The sequence below is a fragment of the Cetorhinus maximus genome, chromosome 13 (genome assembly GCF_964194155.1).
Source record: "Cetorhinus maximus chromosome 13, sCetMax3.hap1.1, whole genome shotgun sequence".
NCBI classification, from domain to species: domain Eukaryota; kingdom Metazoa; phylum Chordata; class Chondrichthyes; order Lamniformes; family Cetorhinidae; genus Cetorhinus; species Cetorhinus maximus.
The window spans coordinates 106,732,804-106,752,600 of record NC_135891.1 but is presented as its reverse complement, the minus strand read 5'-3'; the positions used below and the strand labels follow the sequence as shown (position 1 = coordinate 106,752,600).

The following is a 19,797-nucleotide window of genomic DNA, read 5'->3' as shown; positions in this document are numbered from 1 at the left end:
TTAAGATAAAAGCAAAATACTGCGGATGCTGAAAGTCTGAAACAAGAACAGAAAATGCTGGAAAAACTCAGCAGGCCTGACAGCATCTGTGGAGCGAGAAACAGAGTTAATGTTTTGAGTTTGCATGACCCTTCTTCAGAGCTCTGAAGGATCCCATGTTTGTGACATTGCATCAAGGTTGCAGAAAAGATACTGTATAAAATTAATATCCTGTGCATAATTTTATATATCTTTCTGATAGTTATTGAAGTGATATTTCAAAGTTGGCTGTAGCATACTAAATTGTGATTTTGTGTACAAATGCCAGATTATTGTGCCTTTAGTTTATTTATTGCTGCCTGTTGCGCTTCAGGGTTGGTGACACTAAGAGGATATAACAGCAGTGTCTGAATGATAGTGCCACAAATTCACAATCTTAGCTATGCTCTTGCTAGGCATCAAATTGAGGCACATTTCACGGGCAGGAAAAATTGAACTCAATTAGACTAGATGCTTCTTGTAATCTCCTAGCCAATGCTTTTACTGTCGTTGGAGACCCAGTAGGTGGTATTTGGATATTGAGAATATCCAAATTGAAGAAATGGCTTGCTGAGACTTGGAAAAACAACATCATCCTTTTTAGTTTAAAGTTTTACTCTAATGTCCTAGTAGTCCTGGGGTTTTATACTGTAATATGGATTTGGTAGTGCTGTTATAGGAACCACTGTGGTTTCATGGATGTTATCTTACTTTGTGTGCAAATGTCAAAAGAGGTACACACTGCACTCCATGTTTTAATGAGAAGTTCCTTATATAGCAAATAGGGCAGAGTTGATTGAATCCACACTCCTTATGATTAATTTCAAACTTAGTCATCCCCTGCACTATGGACCTTCCCCCTTCATCTTGGTTTCTCAATAAGAAAAATATAAACTGTGCAGCCTCTGGTTTACTTTGAGCTGGGCCAAAACTATGAGTTCTAGTTATGGATGATATTCTTTGCTGAATTATTATTGGGTTTTAAACAAAATTGATAGCCTAGTAAATCAATCCTATATTGAAGAAATGGCAGCACTTTCCTGTTGATATCAAGGCATAAATGTAATGCCTTTGTTAAATTTTTCGAACATCGCAGTAAATTTTTACCTTTGTTGTGGTGAGGATATGTGGTTGTTGTGCATAGGAATGTATAAACTGACAGCAATATTTTCAAATTAGATTGAATAAGGATTCACAGAAAAGCACAGCTATTTGTGCAACATGTCATTATTCCTTTTAGGATCAGATTTTTCACAATATTAATGAATATTGCTTGAAAATTTTCCTTTCAACTGTTGCTATTTGGTTTTATTTGGTATTTGGTTGTAAATATGTTGTGAAACTGTAATTCTGTACCTTCTTTTTGGATGGCCCAACGAAATGGACTGTGGACCATATGTAGCCAGTTGTGTAAAAATCTGCCTGAACAAATGCAGTTTTGCATTATTCTGTTAAGTAGGTAAAAATTAAATGGCACCATACCTCACTTTCACAAACAGATGTACAAGATGTTTTGCTCCTGAGTTGCTAAAAGTTTTGAATTTTTGTTGCAGGCTGCCAAGGCTAACCTGGACAAGGCCACTGCTGAACTATCATCTGCTTCTGGTGAGACAGAACGGGCAGAGGCCTTAATTAGCATAGAAGCTAATGAAGCAATCATAAAAGCACTAGAGTGACTTGGTTAATGGGTAAGAGCTTATTTGACTTTAGTGATGTCTTTGTGGTTATTTTGTTGGTTCGGACCCACTGGACAAATTTTTGATTTAGATTGTTTTGTATGTATTAAAAAATTGAATTACTGCGCAGCTTGCAGTTAAGGTGCAGTAATTGAAAGGTGGCATGAACCAAGAGAAGTGAGCTCATATCTTAACTTCTAAGTATATAAACGTCAAGAATTTTATTTTATTACTATCTTCAGAGAGTCCAAAAACATTTAGAGCCTGGCTTTTATTGAAACAAGGTATGTTTAAATGTTAAAATGGTGTTATGATCCTTGTAGTTACTGATAGCTTTTAAAAAGAGAGATGAGTTTCTGACTGATCTATACAAGATTTCACTTTTAAGGCTTTTACTGTACCAAACCAACCAAAATCAACATTGACTAAACATTATTTAGTAGTCAGTTAATACATTAAAACACAGAAAAGGTATCCCCTCCCTTAACTTCTTAACACAACCAAAAACCCCACACCACATTTTTACATTTATATGACACTCTATGTAGACATGTAATCTTGAGCTTGTCCAAATCCTCCCGGCTCTAACAGTGTCCTTTTAAACAAAGCCCCCTTCACTTAACCCTTTAAGTATAATCAAATGGATTTTCCATTGCAAGGTACCCTCCAGTAATTCAGTGCTCTTCAACTCTTCACAGTCCTTGTTCCCTCAAACATGGGTTCTGTCATCACCAGCCATCTGCTATTGGGTTATTCAGCAAGCAATCTTTTTCTTCTTTCTAGCACAGCACTGTTGTGGGTTGTCTTCCCCAACTTTCGGTCTGACTGCCAATGCGAGTCTGTGTCTGCACGTAGCTGCTTCTCCCTTTGTATCCAGGTATTAAAGCTTTCACCTGACTTTCAGTAGGGCTGATCTGGGCCTTCTCCCCATCACAGCCAAATCATGTGGGCCTGTCGCTGGGCAAATTTCAGTACAACTTCACACCACTCCCCCTTCCAGGCTGCTCTGTTTTACCTTAAATTATAAGAGACGGTTTAAAACATAACTGTTTTATGAAGCCTAGCGGTCATAACAATATACTGAGAATATTATAATACCTTACTTAAACTTTTGCGCTTCAAGCATACACACTGTATCATTTATATAACAGTACGCTTTAATTTTTAAGGCTCTACTTCTTAAAACCTTGTGCTAAAGAATAGGATTTGCTAAACACTGGATGCAATGACTGAAACCATGTTGAAATGCCTCATTGTGCTACGGAAATAGTTCAGTGCTCTCCCTCCAGTATCATGAGGAATGTGGTTTCTAACATGTTTTTGATATTCATATGTCAGGTTCAAAGTGTTGTTATTGGCCCCAGTTGCTACCTGCCAGGCTTTGATCACTCCTCTGCTAAATACTCCCTTTGGTTCTAAATGTATTCATGCTATTCATTGGAATCCTTTTGAAATGGGGGTAATGTTTTTGGTGCCATAAAAAGGGTTTGATGCAGCATCATTTGCTTTAGTATTTTTCAATTTAGTCTTTGTTTCCTGAACAATTGGAATATAGTATATTTATATTTTAGGAGTTTAGCTTTTCATGCCCCATGAGATGAGATATTCCACCTGGTTATCTGCCTTAGTGCTTTTGAGCCTTTCCTACTGTCCATAAGGAATTGAGTGTTCCTTTGAACACGAGCTTAGCATTCTTTTCAGTCATCTAAATTCTAGTCCATCTTTCAGCAAAGATGTGACGCTTTTAAAACTAATTAAGATAGTTAAACCCTGCAAACCTTGTTTATCGGAAGAGATGTAGATAGTTGTGTACAGGTTTGTGTGCAAATTTTAACTGATATATCTGACATGAAATTAGATGGAGAAGTACAATTTCTAACAGGGCTGGGGCTGTTGTCACTAGGCAACTAGACACCTTGGGTACCCCCTGACTCAGGAGCACCCCCTACAGCTACACAGACCAAGATCAACCAACTTGACATCTCTCTGCCTCTGAACGTTTCTCACCTTTGTAGCTTATACCTTATACACACTGATTTTCACAATTTGAGCTTTAGGGGACACTTAAATAATTCATTTTTAATGTGAATTTGCATGTTTTCACTACTGCTACTTGGTTTTGATGTAGTTGCACTACTGAAGTTCTACCACTAGATGACACATTTTGTAAGTTCTGTACTATATAGTGCAGCCAGTCTCTGGTATTCTAATTTCTTCTTCCTGGAGGGTACATTATTTGTAGCTAATCATTTTATTTTCCTTCCAACATTCAAAAGCTACATTTGGATTTTTTTTGCTAGGAGCATCTGTATCAGCAAAGTCAGATTTTATCCAAGGATGATATTTTTGTTTTGGCCTGAATTAGCTGATCTCAATTGTGTGGCATTTTATTCTATAGTTGGCTTCAACAGCGTTAGAATAGAATTATAGAAGGTTTTTAGCACAGGGAGAGCCCACTTGGCCCATCGTGTGTGTATCTGCCGGCGGGAAATGCGCCACCCAGCCTAATCCCACTTCTAGCATTTGGTCCGTAGCCCTGCAGGTTACGGCACTTGAGGTGCATACCCAGACACCTTTTTAAATGATTTGAGGGTTTCTGCCTCTACTACTCATTCAGGCAGAGAGTTCCTGAGGTCCACCTCCCCTTTAACCTTTTTGCCAATCACTTTAGATTTATGCCCCCAAGTCACTGACCTCTCTGTTAAAGCAAATAGGCCCTTCACAATTTTGTACATCTCAATCAAATCTCCCCTCAGCCTCCTCTGTTCCAAGAAGGATAACCGCAGTCTATCCAAACTTTCCTCAGAGCTGCAATTTTCCAGCCCTGGCAACATCCTTGTAAGTCTCCTCTGTACCCTTTCCAGTGCAGTTACATCCTTTCTGTACTGAGGTGACTAGAACTGCACAATGTACTCACGTTGTGGCCTAACTAATGTTTTACATAGCTCCAACATAATCTCCCTATTCTTATATTTTATGCCTCAGCAAATACATGGAGGATTCCATATGCCTTCTTAACCAACTTATCAGCCTCTCCTGCCATCTTCAGGAATCTGTGGACATTCACTCCAAGGTCCCTCTGTGTAATCCTTTGCCTTGTTTGACTTCCCTAAATGCATCACCTCACATTTCTGAGTTGAATTCTATGTTGCCACTTCTCTGCCCACCTGACCAGTCCATTGATATGAGTGTTGAACTAAGCAGCGGGATGCAAATCAGCCAGGCTTCCTTATCCTAACAATAATGTTGAGGCTACTGATGTAAATACATATGCGTGGGTGGGATTGGGCTCAGTTGTGATGATCACATTTATTGAATAGCCCAGAAATGCTCATTGTCAATCTTCACATATTGGAAAGGGATGTTTGGGTAGGGACATGCAATTGTCTTCAGAAACAGGGGAGAGGGTCAGCAATTTTGTTGACTTGAACTTTATTCACACAAATGGATCTTAAATTTGCAGGGATAGGGGTTCAGTGGTGGTTGTGGTAGGTGGGGAGTGGGAGCAGCAGTGGTGAAGAAAGACAGACGAATTTCTTTTTTTCTTAAATAAATCAAAACTGCTCTATTGTCCATAATAATCATAGTGGTTTTATTGATGTAGAAAGAGCTTTTTGGCTGCAGTTTCATTCGTATGAAACTTTCCCTTAAATCATAAGAGTAGCAGGAATATTAAGTGAGCAAAGGCAAGCCAGAAAAATGCGTACGAAAAGGAAAAAAATGCAGTAAAATGATCATCATGGTATTGACATTACTAAATGTGAGTCTGATGTATTAATGGTTAAAAGCATTCTAATACTACACCATAAGTAAAAATATATGGCTGATTGAAATGATCAATCTTTATAACGAGGCTAATTTTTGACAATTATAATCATTGTTGCTAATTTTATTTGCCCAAGGAAGAGGCATTACGTCTTGTGAACCTGGAGATAAAATAGTGAGAGGAATGAAGAATTTAAGAAAAATTTCAGTAATCCTAAGAATTCAAGCATTTACTTTGGATTTGCATTGTGTGATTGATGTGTAATTGGTTTAAAAATTGCTCCATTTTTAGTGAAAGATAACTTCTTGGATTAGGGAAAGTGTTTTTACATAAATTTGAATGGAGATCCAAAGAACATCACTTGCAAATATGTTTAATGTGTAGAACCTCCTAAAAAGGCAGCTCTGGAAGAAGCTGAGGCCTGATCTGATCGAACGCAGCCTCTTGACTTTTGTTTTTTAAATTGCAATACTGTTTTGTAAAAAAAAATCTTGCAAAATAGGAGCTTCCTTTACATCGCTGAGTATGCAGATCAGAAACGTGACTACATTTTGGAGTTTCTTTAAAACCTTTCAGTTGAGGAACTTAATAGGAAGATTTGTTTACTTTGTGCATTATCATGTCTCTGAATGATCTCAAAGCACTCCACAAACAGTGAGTTAGTGTAGACAGACACGGAGCTGTTCTGTGCTCCCAAGGTGTCTCAAACTGTAGTGAGGTGAATAACAAATTGATCTGTTTTTGGTAGCATTAGTTGAGGGAGGAATAGTGACCTGAATTCTTTGCTTTTTGAGCAATGATGTGGTACTTAACACCATCTGACTGGCCTGCTACTTTTTCACCCAAGAATACATTACAAATTTAGAACTGGCCTTTCTTTATGCATAATGGAATATTGATAGTTTTGCAGCTTTCCTTAAAACCTGGAAGTTTGTTCTCAATCCCTAGCTATTTTTTCCAATTTTATGGAATGTTCTAGTTTACAAAATATTTTTTTCCTGGCTAAAATATTGTCACGTACACTCTTCTCCTTGGAAAATTTGCCAAACTCCGTACTTTATATCTGCTTACACAGAATATAGGCACAGAAACAGGCCATTTGGCTCAACCTGTCAATGCTGGTGTTTATGCTCTAGTTGAGCTTTCTGCCATATTTTTTCATCTAAATCTTCATAGTCTCTCCTTCCCCATATGCTTCTCTATGCTCACCTTAAATGCATCTATGCTGTTCGCTTCAACCACTCCCTGTGATAGCGAGTTTCACATTTTCACCACCCTGGCTAAAGAAGTTTCTGCTGAATCGAAACCTTCCATAATCTTAAATACATCTAGGTCACCCCTTAGCTGCCTTTTTTCAAGAGAAGGGAGACCAGCCTGCCAGGCCTTTCCTGATATGTATACCCGCACATTTCTGGCATCATCCTTGTAAAACTTCTCTTTATTCTTTCCAGTGCCTCTAATCCTTTTTGTAATTTCGTGACCAGAAATGCATGCATTACTCCAACTGTGGTCTAACCAGTTCTAGCATAACTTCCCTACTTATCAATTCTATACCTCTGCTTGGTTTACATTTTTTTATGGTCTTGGTACCCTGCGGTGAAAGTTTGTGATTATGTATTTGTATTCCAAGATCTTTTTGTTCCTCTATCCCACCTAGATTTGTGACCTCCCTGTTCTTCCCATCAAAATGTACTACCTCACATTTATCTGTATTGAACTTTGTTTGCCAATACCCATTCTGGAAGTTTATTAATGTCCTCCTCTAATTTGTTGCCATCTTCCTCAGTCTTGACCATCTCTTTCCGCCCCCCCCACCCCCAACTGAGCGTTATTCACAAATTTAGAAATTGTTTTGATTCCAAAGTCCAAATTGTTTGTTGAATAGTTGTTGTTGGAATGTATTCTAATTATGTACTGCAGATTGTATAGGTAGATTGCATGTGTCAGATTTCTTAGTTGTGTCTCGTTGTTTTGTAAGTTTCTGTGGGGTTTAGTGGTATTACGTAAGTATGTGTGATAGGGGATAACGGATGTTCATTTGATTTTAAGATGGCGTCATAAAACACTAGATTAGTTCTAGAAGTGTGGCCTGAACTCTTAAATTGTTTCCAAATTCTTGTTTTGGGAGCTTTTTTTTTCCAGAGTATGAGATTCTTTTTTTCTCCCAGTTTATTAGATTGCAGCTGTTGCTAAAAGACCTAATGAGTAGCCCTGTAACATTGCTTTTCTTCCTTGTATTGTTCTTGGTATCTCTCGCAGCCTGCTGGGCAGACACAGGCTCCTGGCATTACCTGAGCCTGAAGTAAGTTGCGTGTAATTAAAATTCCATGTTTATTTTGAGTATTATTAATTTCTTAATTAATTTCTTAGTCTAGGGGGGATAATTAGTCATTTTACTAATGCTGTTTACAGCAGTCTAAACTTTCAATAGGAAAAAGAGTGGCCATTTTACCCAAATGCACAGGATTTTGTACTTAATATGCTGCTTAATTACCAGATTATGATATGTAATTTATTTGATTATTGTGTCATGAAATAAATTACATTGGCTTAATCTCTGACTTTGTGGCAGTGTAATTTATATGTGCATATCAGAGCTGTCAGGCTAATAGTTAAAATTGACAATTGTCAGCAAGAATGAAGGAACCCATTTAAACATAAGGAGCTGTGTTTCTTATTAAGTGTGACATGCATCAAAATAGGTAACACTTTTAAACTGAAATTAATACACGTACTCCTTTATAATTGACCTTTGGTAAGTCAGGTGTGAGAAGAGACTTTGATCATTTCTGTTGTTATCTTCAGAACACCAGATGATTTCCAGGTCTCTCAGAATTGATAAATACAGGAAATATCTAATTGTCTTAATATAATTACATAATGGTGTTACAGAGTTGATCTTCTAGACAACTTTTCTTAGTGGACACATTTAACTTTACTTACAAGACAGCAGCAGCAACTACACATGTGCATCAGCTCTGACTAAAGAGGAACTCTATTACTAGAGGGTCCCGGCGCTGCTAACACATTGGTTTACACAGATCATGTGATCTTACAATACAGGATTATTCTTAAAGCTACAGTCCGATGTTTATCCGAACTATAATTACTACATTCCCCCCCACTCTAACTTTTCTCTGCATTTTGTATTTACAAGGATATTTATCTCATGACATTACAATATTTACACAGATCATGAAGTTACAAGTTCAGTCTTTCAGGTGGTTTCCTGATCCATGTGGAACACCGCAGCTCCATGACTTCAGATTCTTTTGCAGAAAACACATTCTCTGGAACTGCATTAACATCAGGTCCCTCATTAGGCGCATGCAGTTCAATATCTTCCACTCTGACAGAGACATCTGGCATGTCTGCCCTTGGTTGAGCAACTTCAACAGGAAGCACAGGTTCAACAATGGTTACAGGTGGAACATCGTTTTGTTGGGGATATCTCCCTTTTTCTTATGACACACTTATGGGTGATCCACCCCTCCACTTCCATGTGATACGACAGTGGTCCGGTCACGCAGCTTACCAGGTAACCACTTTGGTCCTCCACCAAAATTCCTTGCAAATACTGTTTCTCCAACAGTAAATTGACACTTAAAACTACGCAAATCATGAGTCGCTTTTTGGTTCCCTTGACTTTTCTCCACCTTCCCCTCCAAATTAGGAAGTATTAGGCTTAGTCTTGACTGAAGGCGGCGTTTCATCAGTAATTCTGCAGGTATTGCTCCTGTCGTAGTGTGGGGGGTTGTTCTGTAATGAAATAGGAAACGAGCAAGCCTAGTTTCCAACGATTCACCTGTTAACTTTTTCATGCCTGCTTTAAAATTTTGTACTGCTTTTTCCGCCAGTCCGTTAGATGACGGATGGTACGGTGCATTCTTCACGTGGTTGATACTATTGATGCTGACAAATTGTTGAAACTCAGCACTTGGACACGCTGTACCATTATCTGAGATGATTACCTCTAGCAATCCCTGGATGACGAAGCTCTGGCGTAGTTTTTCTATAGTAGCGTCTGACCTTAGCAGCTTTACCTCATAAATGCCTAACCACTTGGAATGAGCATCTATAATCAGGTTCCGCAGAAAGAACCAAAGTAATCTATGTGCATTTGTACCCAGGGTCTACCAGGCCACCTCCATGGGTGTAATGGGGCTGCCACTGGTTACTTTTGCAGCTATTGACATTGCACACCGTGTTTTACCACCCTTTCAATATTGCCATCTGTCCCCGGCCACCAGAGATAACTTTGTGCTATGGCCTTCGTTCACGAGATTCCTGGATGGGCACTGTGTAGCTCGACTAAGAGTGGTTCCCTTCCTTGTGAAGGAACTACTACTCTTGCACCCCATAACAGAATATCATCTTGACTGCTCATCTCGTGTCTTCGGTTGAAAAATGGCTTCAATTAATCAGAGACTGATTCCTGGGACCAACCAAGTTGGTGTCTCACTTGAGACAGGACTGGATCATGATTCGTCCAGTTTCTTATCTGCCTAGCACAGACTGGTGAGGAATCTAGGAACTTCATCACTAACACGCGTTCTTGGGGAATTGGGACATGGTCATTGTTCTCTTGCAAACAAAGGCAGCTCAGGGCATCAGCATTTGCTATCTGAATACCTGATCTATTTACAAAGGTGTATTCATATGTTGCCAAAATTAGGGCCCATCTTTGTATTCGTGCAGAAGCCATGGGAAGTATAGTGTTTTCCTCATTAAACAGACCCAAAAGTGGTTTGTGGTCTGAAACTATCGTGAAATGTTGCCCGTGCATGTATTGGTGGAATTTTTTTTCACCAAAAATAATTGACAGACCTTCCTTTTCAATCTGAAAATATCCATTTTCAGCTGTGGTAAGTGTCCTGGATGCATAGCCTATTGGCCTCTCTGTGCTGTCGTCCAATTTGTGAGAGTACCGCTCCCAGTCCATAGGGGGATGCATCACAGGTTACACAAACTCCTTTGTCTGGTCATAATGCAGTAACAAATTTGAAGAGTGTAAGAGCTCTTTTACTTTCATGAAGGCTTCTTCTTGGGGTGACTCCCAAAACCAATGCTGGTTCTTTCTTAGCAGTAAATGTTAGCTAGAACTGTTGATAAATTTGGTAGAAGTTGCTCAATAATTTACCATCCCAGAAATTATTTAAGTTCAGAGATGTTCTTAGGTGCAGGCACCTCTCTGATTGCTTTAACCTTCTCTTCAGCAGGGTGTAACCCTTGGGCATCTGCCCAGTGGCCCAAATAAATTTCTACATTTGCCTGAAAAGTGCATTTTTCCTTCTTCAGGCGCAGTCCTTCTAAAAATCATTTCAGGACTTCACCTAGATTAACCAAGTGTTCCTTTTCTGTGAATCCCAGTTATCAGTACATCATCTTGGTAGACCACTACTTGAGGTAGTCCCTGTAGCAAGCTCTACATTGTCCTCTGAAAAATGGCACAAGGCGAGGAAACACCGGAGGGCAAGTTGTATATTGATATAACCCTTTGTGGGTATTTTTGGTCACACATTCCCAGGAGGTGTCATCCAGCTCCAGTTGCTGATACATGTGACTCATGTCCAACTTTGTATACGTTGTCCCTCCTGCTAGTTTGGCATATAGGTCTTCAATCTTGGAACAAGGTGCCTGTCCAGTTTGGCTGCTCTGTTAACCGTTAATTTATAGTGCCCACAGATCCGGACGGTCTGGTCTGGTTTAAGGACAGGGACTGTGGGTGCTGCCCACTCTGAGAACTGAACTGCATTTGTGACACCCAGCGTCTCTAGCCAGTTCAACTCAGCGTCAACCTACTCTCTCAGGGCGTATGGTAGTGGTCTTGCTTTCAAGAAGCAAGGGTTTGCTTCTGGGTCCACATAAATCTTGGCTTGTAGTCCTTGAATTTTTCCCAGTTCATCCTTGAAGACAGTATCATTTTTTTTAGTAGCACTCTTAGCCGCCCTGCTCGCAACTGGAAGATTTCGGATCAGTTTAATCTCATTCAACTAACCATGCCCAAGAAGGCTTGGTTCTTCATGTTCTACCACCATCACTGGTAGCTGTGCCGATCGGTGTCTATAATAAACAATTACTCTGGTGATACCTTTGACCTGGATTTCATCACCTGTGTATGTTTTAAACTTGGCAGATGATTGTTACTAATTTAATTGCTGATCACCGCCTTTATTTAAATATCTGGAAGTGTGTTCTCCTATTACAGTGATAGAAGCACCCATGCCTACTTCCATTTTTAAGGGTTTACCATTCACTTGCACTGTGACAACAATTGGCTCTGTCTTCCCAACTTTCATGTTGAATAATGAATAAATGTCAGAATTGGTTGTTTCTGGCTGCTCTACACTATATATTTCATTGGTCTTCGGTTATTATTGGAAGCCTGTTTAAATCTCGCTTTGCACTGTTTCATTGTGTCCACTTCTGTGGCAAAAATAGCATTCTACTTTTTTAAATTGCCAATCGCTAGAAGATTGAATGTTTCCACATTGATGAAAATCAGTTTCTGATTTTGTTGCTAAGCGGCATTTTGCGCCCCCTTGAATAGTTTGTGAATCCCTTACAGTGCTTTCCATCGCTAGCGCTATTTATAACGCTTTCTTAAAGTCAAGATTCACTTCAGCCAGCAATCTTTGCTGAATAGCATCCTCCGTTAGTTGTTTTAATTTCTCCACGTAGAGAGCAATGGTCTCCCCCGGGGCTCTCTTCCATGAATTGAGCCTGAACCTCTGCATTGTGACTGAGGGCTTGGGTTGAAAATGTACCTTAATGAGGTCCACAAATTCACTGAAAGTCTTTGAATGCGGGGCACTGGGGGCTGTCCAGCTTCGAATTGGACTATTTGCTCCCGCAAATACTCAGAATTGCTCTCTTTTCCTGCCCTGTGATTTCGTTGGCTTGAAAGAAGAACGCAAGGCGTTCTTTATAATGAGACCAATCATCTGTGGCTGGCTCAAAGGGATCAATTCCGCCAAACTCTGGCATTTCAGATGAGTATATCTTTTTTATTTAATTAACTTAGATACTCTTACTCGCTGGGCGAGGTACAGCACTATATCTGATTTACCTTCGTCGCCAGTTAGTTATAGAGTTGATCTTCCAGACAACTTTTCTTAATGGACACATTTAACTTTATCTACAAGACAGCAGCAGCAACTACACATGTGCATCAAACTCTATAATTAAAGAAGAACTCTCCCCTAGAGGTTCCCCACGCTGCTTTCACATTGCTTTACACAGATCATGTGATCTTACAGCACAGGATTATTCTTAAAGCTACAGTCCTATGTTTACCCAAACTATAATTACTACAAATGGTTTAAATTATTTTGTATCAATTATGTATTTTCATATGCATTAGGTGTTTCAGAATTGAGAAATAAACCCAGAGGGGAAATCTTAGGGCAAGTAAAATTTGGATAATAACTAAATGCTGAGTGCCAGAGGATATTTATTTTGTTCATTTTCAAATTTTCTGACATTTGTTGATCCAGCAGTTTTTTTGTCATTTTGTAATGGGCAATATCCTCCTGAATTATTTTTAAAACCAGTGGAATTATTTTAGAAAATGTTTGACCTTTATCTGAGACAGCATAGTTGCCATTTTTAGTTAGCTCATCCTTGCATCGGGCTCTCTGACTGAGGACAGGACAATTGGGTGTGTTGTGGCAAGTCACTTTTCTATGAGTGGGTATTAGCATCTTCCCTGTACTGGACTTCACTCTTAGTGTTGACATGAAAATACTCAAGTTCAGTGCCATCCAGATTTAAAGTACTTTTCCCAGGGGATTTAACACATTGTTTAAATTTGCCTCTCTGACCTGGGATTGCTAGATGTAGTCACACAAAGCTCAAGTAAAAAATTGTTACATTTGCAACACTGATCCTTACAACTTGAGTGCAAACATTCAACCCAAAAAAGCCAAGCATAAATACCGTTGTTTATATCACAGTATGGATGGCATTGATCAGTCTCGATGCTTTGAGTAGGAGTTGCATTTGTCCTTTCCACCTAATTGTTAAATTATTTCCTCTCTTAACGGCTGTTTCTTTATGTTGGCAGGACGAACTGTGTGTCATGAAGTTGATTGTTTGACCTTCATTTGGGAAGAAGACAACACTGTACAGTTAAATGGGTTGAATTTATAAAAATAAATATATAACAACCAATCTGTCTGCTTTCTTAATTCTCAAAAAATATTCTTAAGCTTTTATTTCTGCCATCACTCCCTGAGCTATTCATTGGTGTAAGTCATGCTTCCAAATAACTCGTCCAAGTGATCATTATACAAATGTGAGAGTTGGTGAGTGTCAGCAGACTGCTAGACTTGAGAAACTTCACAGCTAAATCAGGTATTATCTTTGGTCAGTGCAGAGTTGAAGTGTTGCCTCTACCACCACTGGAGTTGAGAACTGCTTATATTCATGAATAATTAAATCACGGTCCTGACTGGTCTGTAAGGCACAGCTGCTTGATGGATAAACTTTAAGCCAGTACTTCCCAAACTATTTTCCATGTGACTCCATTTTAACATTTGAAGATTAACACAACCCTATACGCCAACTAAAACAAAACGGCAAGGAAGCAGCATTGTAAAATTTAGTACATAATTAAAGTTTGTATATTACAGATCAACACATACATCATATAATATGGAAATCTGTATTTTAATCTACTTTGTAAAAATATTATTTCATATACTTATGTAGGTTTCAGTCAAACTCTCCATATTCCCCATGATAGAAGAATCAGTGAAAGCTTCCTGGCCCAGGACAGCTGTGCATGGGCCAGGTGACACTTTACCCCCCTATAGAAATGGTGGCCGTTGACCTAGGCCTATCACTGGGCGAAGCCTCACTCTGCAAAAATGCATGACTGGTTTTTTATTCGGGATTTGCGGCCTACACTATGTTTATGAAGCCTCCATGCCCACCTGCCAGTTCCATCGCCTTTCTCTGCCACCTGTTGGAGAGAGACTGAAAGACAAGCAGGGCAAGGGCAGGGCTGGACACCACCCGCACCTCTGTGCTGGTGCAGGACGCAGTCTCGGAGGAATGGGAGCCCACAAAGCCAACCGCTGAATTTGAGGCCCCAATGGGGGCTGCAACACACAGCTTGGGAAGTGTTGCCTTAAGCCAACCAGAAAGCCCAAGTTCTGATTTTTAATTAATCTCTTCCCTGAAAAAAAAAATTGGTTGCATTTGCACAAAAACTGAATGGTTTGTACATTCTAGTAGTGTCATGTATTGCTGTTAATATACTTTGGTTTGTAAATAGTTAGATTTAATGGTATAGTATGGATGCTACTGGGAAGGTGTAGACCTCATTCTGTGATCATCTTTTCTACTTTGTTCTGCCAAAGTAGTTTTGGCAAGTATGAACTTGCATCGTAAAATCACATTGTCTTAAATCTGCTCAGGAAATTGTGCTTGAGAGGTTTCACCTATCTGTTGTAAAACCCACTGTGATGTCAGCCAAGTTTCCTATTGGAAATGTTATGGGGTGTGAAGGGAAAGCAGGTTTTGTATGGTGACTTCATATTGTGTTGATTCAGCAAAACAGCTATTGAGATGTCTAACTTGAGAATTTTGAGCAAATTTATAATATGAACTGTTCCATTAATTTTTCATTCATTTATGGGATGTGAGCTTCGCTGGCTGGGCCAGCATTTATTGCCCATCCCTAGTTGCCCTTGCGAAGGCGGTGGTGAGCTGCCGCCTTGAACTGCTGCAGTCCATGTGTTGTAAGTACACCCACGGTGCTGCTAAGAAGGTAGTTCCAGGATTTTGACCCAGCGACAGTGAAGGCGATATATTTCCAAGTCAGGATGATGAGTGACTTGGAAAGGAACTTCCAGGTTGGGAGACGGTGTTCCCATCTATCTGCTGCCCTCGTTCTTCTAGATGGTGGTGGTTGTGGGTTTGGAAGGTGCTGTTGAAGGAGCCTTGGTGAATTCCTGCAGTGCATCTTGTAGATGGCATACACTGCTGCTACTATGTGTCGGTGGTGGAGGGAGTGAATGTTTGTGGATGTGCCAATCAAGCAGGCTGCTTTGTCCTGGATGGTGTCAAGCTTCTTGAGGGCTGTGGGAGCTGCACTCATCCAGGCAAGTGGAGAGTATTCCATTACACTCCTGACTTGTGCCTTGTCGATGGTGGACAGGCTTTGGGGATCAGGAGGTGAGTTACTTGTCGCACAATTCCTAGCCTCTGACCTGCTCTTGAAGCCACAGTATTTATATGGCTAGTCTAGTTCAGCTTGTGGTCAATGGTAACCCCCAGGATGTTGATAGTGGGGAATTCAGTGATGGCAATGCCATTGGACATCAAGGGGCAATTGTTAGATTCTCTTTTGTTGGAGATGGTCATTGCCTGACACTTGTGTTGTGCGAATGTTACTTGCCACTTGTCAGCCCAAGCCTGAATATTGTTCAGGCCTTGCTGCATTTGGACATGGACTGCTACCTGACGAGTCGCGAATGGTGCTCAACATCGTGCAATCATCAGCGAACATCCCCACTTCTGACCTTATGATGGAAGGAAGGTCATTGATGAAGCAGCTGAAGATGGTTGGGCCAAGGACACTACCCTGAGGAACTCCTGCAGTGATGTCTGACCGCCAACAACCGCAACCATCTTCCTTTGTGCTAGGTATGACTCCAACTAGTGGAGAGTTTTCCTCCTGATTCCAATTTTGCTAGGTGTCCTTGATGCCACACTCCGTCAAATGCGGGCTTGATGTCAAGGGCAGTCACTTAACTCACCTTGGGAGTTCAGCTCTTTTGTCCATGTTTGAACCAAGGCTGTAATGAGATTAGGAGCTGAGTGGCTGTAGTGGAACCCAAACTGGTTGCCAGTGAGCAGGTTATTGCTAAGCAAGTGCTGCTTGATAATACTGTTGACTACCCCTTCCATTACTTTGATGATGGAGAGTAGACTGATGGGGTGGTAATTGGCTGGATTGGATTTGTCCTGCTTTTTGTGTACAGGACATACCTGGGCAATTTTCCACATAGTTGGGTAGATGCCAGCTTGACTAGGGGCGTGGCAAGTTCTGGAGCACAGGTCTTCAGTACTATTACCGGAATACTGTCAAGGCCCATAGCCTTTGCAGTATCCAGTGCCTTCAGCCGTTTCTTGATGATGTGTGGATGACTTGAATTGGCTGAAGATGCTGGGAACCTCTGGAGGAGGCCGAGATGGATCATCCACTTGGCACTTCTGGCTGAAGATTGTATCAAATGCTTTTGCACTGATGTTCTGGGCTCCTCCATTGTTGAGGATGGGGATATTTGTGGAGCCGCCTCCTGTAGTGAGTTGTTTAATTATCCACCACCATTCACGACTGCAAAGCTTAGATCTGATCCGTTCATTGTGGGATTGCTTAGCCCTGTCTATCACTTGCTGCTTATGCACACAAGTATTATGTGTTATAGCTTCACCAGGTTGGTGATGCTCCTGGCATGTCCTCCACTCTTTATTGCTTGATGGTAATGGTAGAATGGGGGATACCCTGGGCCATGAGGTTGCAGATTGTGTTTGAACACAATTCTGCTGTTTTTCCCTCTTGTTGGTTCCCTCACCACCTGCCGCAGACCCAGTATATGTCATTTAGGACTCAGCCAGCTCAGTCAGTAGTGGTGCTACCAAGACACTCTTAGTGATGGACATTGAAGTTCCTCACCCAGAGTACATTCTGCACTCTTGTCACCCTAAGTGCTTCCTCCAAGTGGTGATTCATCAGCTGAGGGAGGGCTGTGGTGGTAATCAGGTTTCCTTGCCCATGTTTGACCTGATGCCAAGTAACTAACTTCATGGGATCCAGAGTCGATGTTGAGGACTCCCAGGGCAACTCCTGACTGTATACCACTGTGCTGCCACCTCTGATGGGACAGGACATACCCAGGTGGTGTCGGTGACATTATCTGGTATTTAGGTATGATTCCGTGAGGATGACTATGTCAGGCTGAGACAGCTCTCCCAACTAGCCCAACCCCCCATGTTGGTAAGGGATCTTTTCAGTGTTGACAGGGCTGAGTTTGCCATTGTCGTTTCTCGATACTGGGTGCTCCGTCTGCGTTGGTTTGATACAACTGAGTGGCTTGTTAGGCCATTTCAGAGGGCATGTAAGAGTTGACTCCAGGCCCACAGGGATGTGATTATGTGTAGGCATACCAAGGACGACAGATTTCCTCCCCATATCATTAGTGGATCAGGTTTTACAACAATCGACAATGGTTCCACGGTCATCGTTAGACTTTTAATCCCAGATTTTTATTGGGATTCAAATTCCACCATGGTGGGATTCGAACCCCAGCCCCCAGGGCATTACCCTAGGTCTCTGGATTAGTAGACAATACCATTACGCCACCGCCATCCCACTAATACCTAGTGTGAAAATCTTTGGATGATTTCCATGGTATGTTTTCCTTTGTTCCCTATGGGTTTGATTGGTAATTATGCCACATGTTTTAGGGCAGGTCACAGATTGATTTCCATTCTATAAGCTAATCAGGAAGTTGGGCACTACATTTTATTCAATATCCTCGGGCTGGAAGGTTAAAAAAACAAATGATGGGGGTCCACTGTTATTCATTCTAATTGTCCTGCATGAAATGCATGCTTTGTAGATGTTGGGTAAAGACAGGAATGAGCACAGCTGTGATCTCTGTCCTGGTTAACCATCACCTGGGGGGTGGAATTACTTGCTTGCCCAACGTTGACACAACACACAAAGGTTGTCACTTGGGTGTGGACTGTGTCACCACCTTTGGGAGAGAAACAGAGAAAATTCTCCAGCAAGGACTCATTAGAACTCAAGGTTTCATTATCTTTATGTAAATCAAATTTAATGCTGATGGACCTCTGTCAAAAACAACTCTCCATCAACAAAAAATTATTAGCTTCAGTATTTTTTGTGCTTATTGCTTAGCGGTATTGGTGACATAGAGAAGGAACAGATGGACTTGGTGTGTGTTATTGAATCTGGCCACAGGAGAAGGATAATCTGATGTGCTGCCTCTGTCAGGCTTGACTCCCAGCTAGTTTTAGCCGATTTAATTGTTCACTCAGTTTTTAAACATACTCTATGCTGCTACTCTTGCTTGGAGCTTCTACCACGAGGTCTGTCATGGCATGTTGCACTTGTCTGTCTTCTGCAATCCTCATACACCCACTGTAGCTTGTTTGAAATTGTTCTGTGATGTCTGTCATCCAACTACGCCTAGGTCAACCCCCCTTTCAGATGCCCTGCACTTTGCCAATGAGAGGAGATCTCTGTAACTTTTCAGCTCTGATTGAATGGCTGAAATACATAGTGTAGCAGATAGAAAATTTGTAAATTGTTTTTGAAATAGTAACAGATTGAACCTGATGTGGAGTTAACCTGTTACAGGCAAAGCAAGTATATGAATTTGCCCCTTTGTTATATGTGGGGATACATCATTACTTGTTAGGCCAAAGTAGTTGTACACTACTGAATTATAGGAATCTGATATTCAAATCCATAAATGAAATGTACTCAGCAGTGTTAATTTGTACTTGTATAAAGCAAATTAATTTCAAGTATATTTCAATAAAAAATATACCCAAAGTGTGTTATTTGGTTTTGGATGTGGTTAGTCAAACTTGTGTGCCACCAGAACCCGGGAGGTGTGACACACCGCGGGGTGAGGTGAGGGTGCCGGGCTTTTTGTAAATTGAGTTCTCATCATTGTCCAGACTGAGCAGCCAGAGTTTCAGACCTGAAAGCCCTGCTTTTAAAATAAAAAAGAGAAAATTGGAACAGTCAGGTCAGTTTCACTGACAGTTTGTGGCGCTGCTGCCTCTGACCTTCGGGCAGCTTCGTTGTTCTGATTTTTATTAAAAGCCCGCTGGGAAACCACAAAGCTGCCTGAAGGTCAATAGCAGCCTGAAATAATATAAATGATTGGAGCTTGTCCTGGACGTCACCGTGTACATATGGTGCAATGTGCAGATGATGTTAATGAGGCAATCACTGGATTCAGTGTTATAAATAGCTAATGGGATATTTCCTGTCAAATTAAAAATATTGCACCATGATGTTAAGATCTGTACTCACTAGTCTGCTTAATAGTCATGTTGGGATCATCTATAGGGGCCACCCAAACTAACCCTGCGTTATATTTTTGCTGCCTTAATAACGACCCATGCTGCATACATATCAAATGATATTTGTAACCAGAAGCCAACAATAGGTGTTTTTATTTTGCTAGGACCTTTCTGGGATTAGTGAATCTTGAAGGGAAAAAAAAAATCCATGATGGTATGGGGGGAGATAAGGGCCCCAGAAATAGAAGAAGCACCAGGGCCTAT

At 40.7% G+C, this 19,797-nt stretch overlaps 1 protein-coding gene across 1 annotated transcript in view; it reads left to right on the top strand.

Annotated features, from left to right (window-relative positions):
* The window catches only part of atp5f1d (ATP synthase F1 subunit delta), a 32,944-nt gene extending 19,312 nt beyond the window's left edge, over positions 1–13,632 (top strand). The window contains exons 4-5 of the mRNA XM_078555948.1: positions 1,572–1,706; positions 13,526–13,632. Of these exons, the coding sequence (XP_078412074.1) occupies positions 1,572–1,694 (123 nt within the window). The 3' untranslated portion in view covers positions 1,695–1,706; positions 13,526–13,632. The remainder of the gene's footprint in view (positions 1–1,571; positions 1,707–13,525) is intronic.
* The last annotated feature ends 6,165 nt before the right edge of the window (positions 13,633–19,797 follow it).